This window comes from Quercus lobata, chromosome 4 (genome assembly GCF_001633185.2).
Source record: "Quercus lobata isolate SW786 chromosome 4, ValleyOak3.0 Primary Assembly, whole genome shotgun sequence".
In the NCBI taxonomy this organism is placed as follows: Eukaryota; Viridiplantae; Streptophyta; class Magnoliopsida; order Fagales; family Fagaceae; genus Quercus; species Quercus lobata.
The window spans coordinates 96,722,225-96,723,993 of NC_044907.1; the positions used below are offsets into that span (position 1 = coordinate 96,722,225).

The window sequence follows — 1,769 nt, forward strand, 5'->3', positions numbered from 1 at the left end:
GTTCAAGTCAGTAAAATCTATGCACATTCTCCACTTGCCTTTCGCCTTCCTGACCATTACTACATTGGCCAACCAATCTGGGTAATACACTTCCTGAATAAACCTCGCCACCATCAACTTTTGAACCGCGTCTTTGATAGCACCATCTCTCTCAGGAGCAAACACCCTCTTCTTTTGCCGCACTGGCTTGGAGGAAGGACATACATTCAGACGGTGGGTAATGACACTAGGATCTATACCCGACATGTCCTCATGACTCCATGCAAACACATCAATATTTTTCTTTAAAAACTGGACGAGGTCCTTTTTAATCTCCTCTTCTAGATCTGCTCCAACCCTGGTACACTTCTCAGGGTTATTTTCATTTAAGAAAATGTCTTCCAATGCTTCGGTAGGCTCTACTACCACTCTCCTTTCTTCAATATTCATGGCTTTAACTTATTCATCCATGGCCAACATGGCCAGGTAACATTCTCTTGCTGCCAGTTGGTCCCCTTATACCTGTCCTACTCCGTGTTCCGTTGGGAACTTGACTGATAGGTGGTAAGTAGAGGTAACAGCCTTCCAACTATTCAAAGTTGGTCTTCCAATTATGGCGTTATAGGAGGACGGACAATCTACCACAAGGAAGTTCACATCCTTGGTGATTTGTCATGGATATGCCCCCACTACCACTGATAAGGAAATAGTACCCAGGGTTATACCTTCATTCCACCAAAACCTACTAGGGGGAGTTTACTGGACGGAGTTGGTCTCATCCTAACCTCATTTGCTGAAAAGCTGGATAATACAAAATGTCCGCCGAGCTTCCGTTGTCCATAAGCACTCTTCTAGTTGTGTAGTCAGCAATCAGTAAGGTGATGACGAGAGCATCATCATGGGGGTGATGAATTCTTGCAGCGTCTTCATCCGTGAAGGTGATCGCTGGTTCGTCCGTGGACCTTGCTCTCGGTGACCGTCCAGAAAGCTGGATGCTCTGCACTACCTTCAAGTATGCTTTCTTGGACTTGGATGACTGGCCTGTTGAACTTCCCCCTATAATGACTCTTATTTCTCCGAGCGGTGGTCGTGATGATTCTTCCATCCTCCCTTTCATTTTCTCGTCCCTATGGTCTCGTCCAAGGAAATTTCTCAACTTCCCTAGCCTTATGAGATTTTCAATTTGCTGCTTTAAATCGAAACACTCGTCTGTATCATGACCATGATCCCTATGGAAGCGACAATACTTGTTCCTATTGCGCTTATTGGGATCTACCCTCATTTTCTCCGACCACTTCAAGGAAGGATCATCCTTGATCTGCATAAGGACCTGCTCAAGTGGGACGTTCAAAGGGGTATACTGCTAGTTCTGTGCTGAAGAGCCCGACTTCTTAGAATGCGGCCCAAACAAGATACAACGAAAGGAAATCCTAGTCTAGATACAAGGTTCTAAAGAGGGGCTACAAGAGAGAAAGAAATAACCACACGGGGAGGCTAAGCCTCCTAATCTACTGAACATTGTCCTTTTTGGGCTTGCTTGCATTTTGCACATTTTGCTTGCATTTTAGAAGTCATGCCCTTGCTCCAAGCGTGTTCATGTAATAAACAAAGAAAACACAAATCCAACAGACCAGCAGAAGAAAAAAACAAAGAAAGGAAGGGATACTTGCTAACAAGCGAACAAAAAGAAGAGAGCATACAAAGGGGCAAAGAAGCATGTTATCGAACAAGCATGTATCTTTGAAAAGCCCAAACCTCCGCCTGTCCCTAAACCCACATCGCCACCTGAC

At 44.8% G+C, this 1,769-nt stretch overlaps 1 protein-coding gene across 1 annotated transcript; it reads right to left on the reverse strand.

Moving 5' to 3' along the window:
- Positions 1 to 754: 754 nt before the first annotated feature.
- On the reverse strand, positions 755 to 1,303 carry LOC115986263. Its single transcript, XM_031109108.1, has one exon. The coding sequence runs from the start codon at positions 1,301 to 1,303 to the stop codon at positions 755 to 757; it is 549 nt and encodes a 182-aa protein (XP_030964968.1).
- Between the last annotated feature and the right edge of the window lie 466 nt (positions 1,304 to 1,769).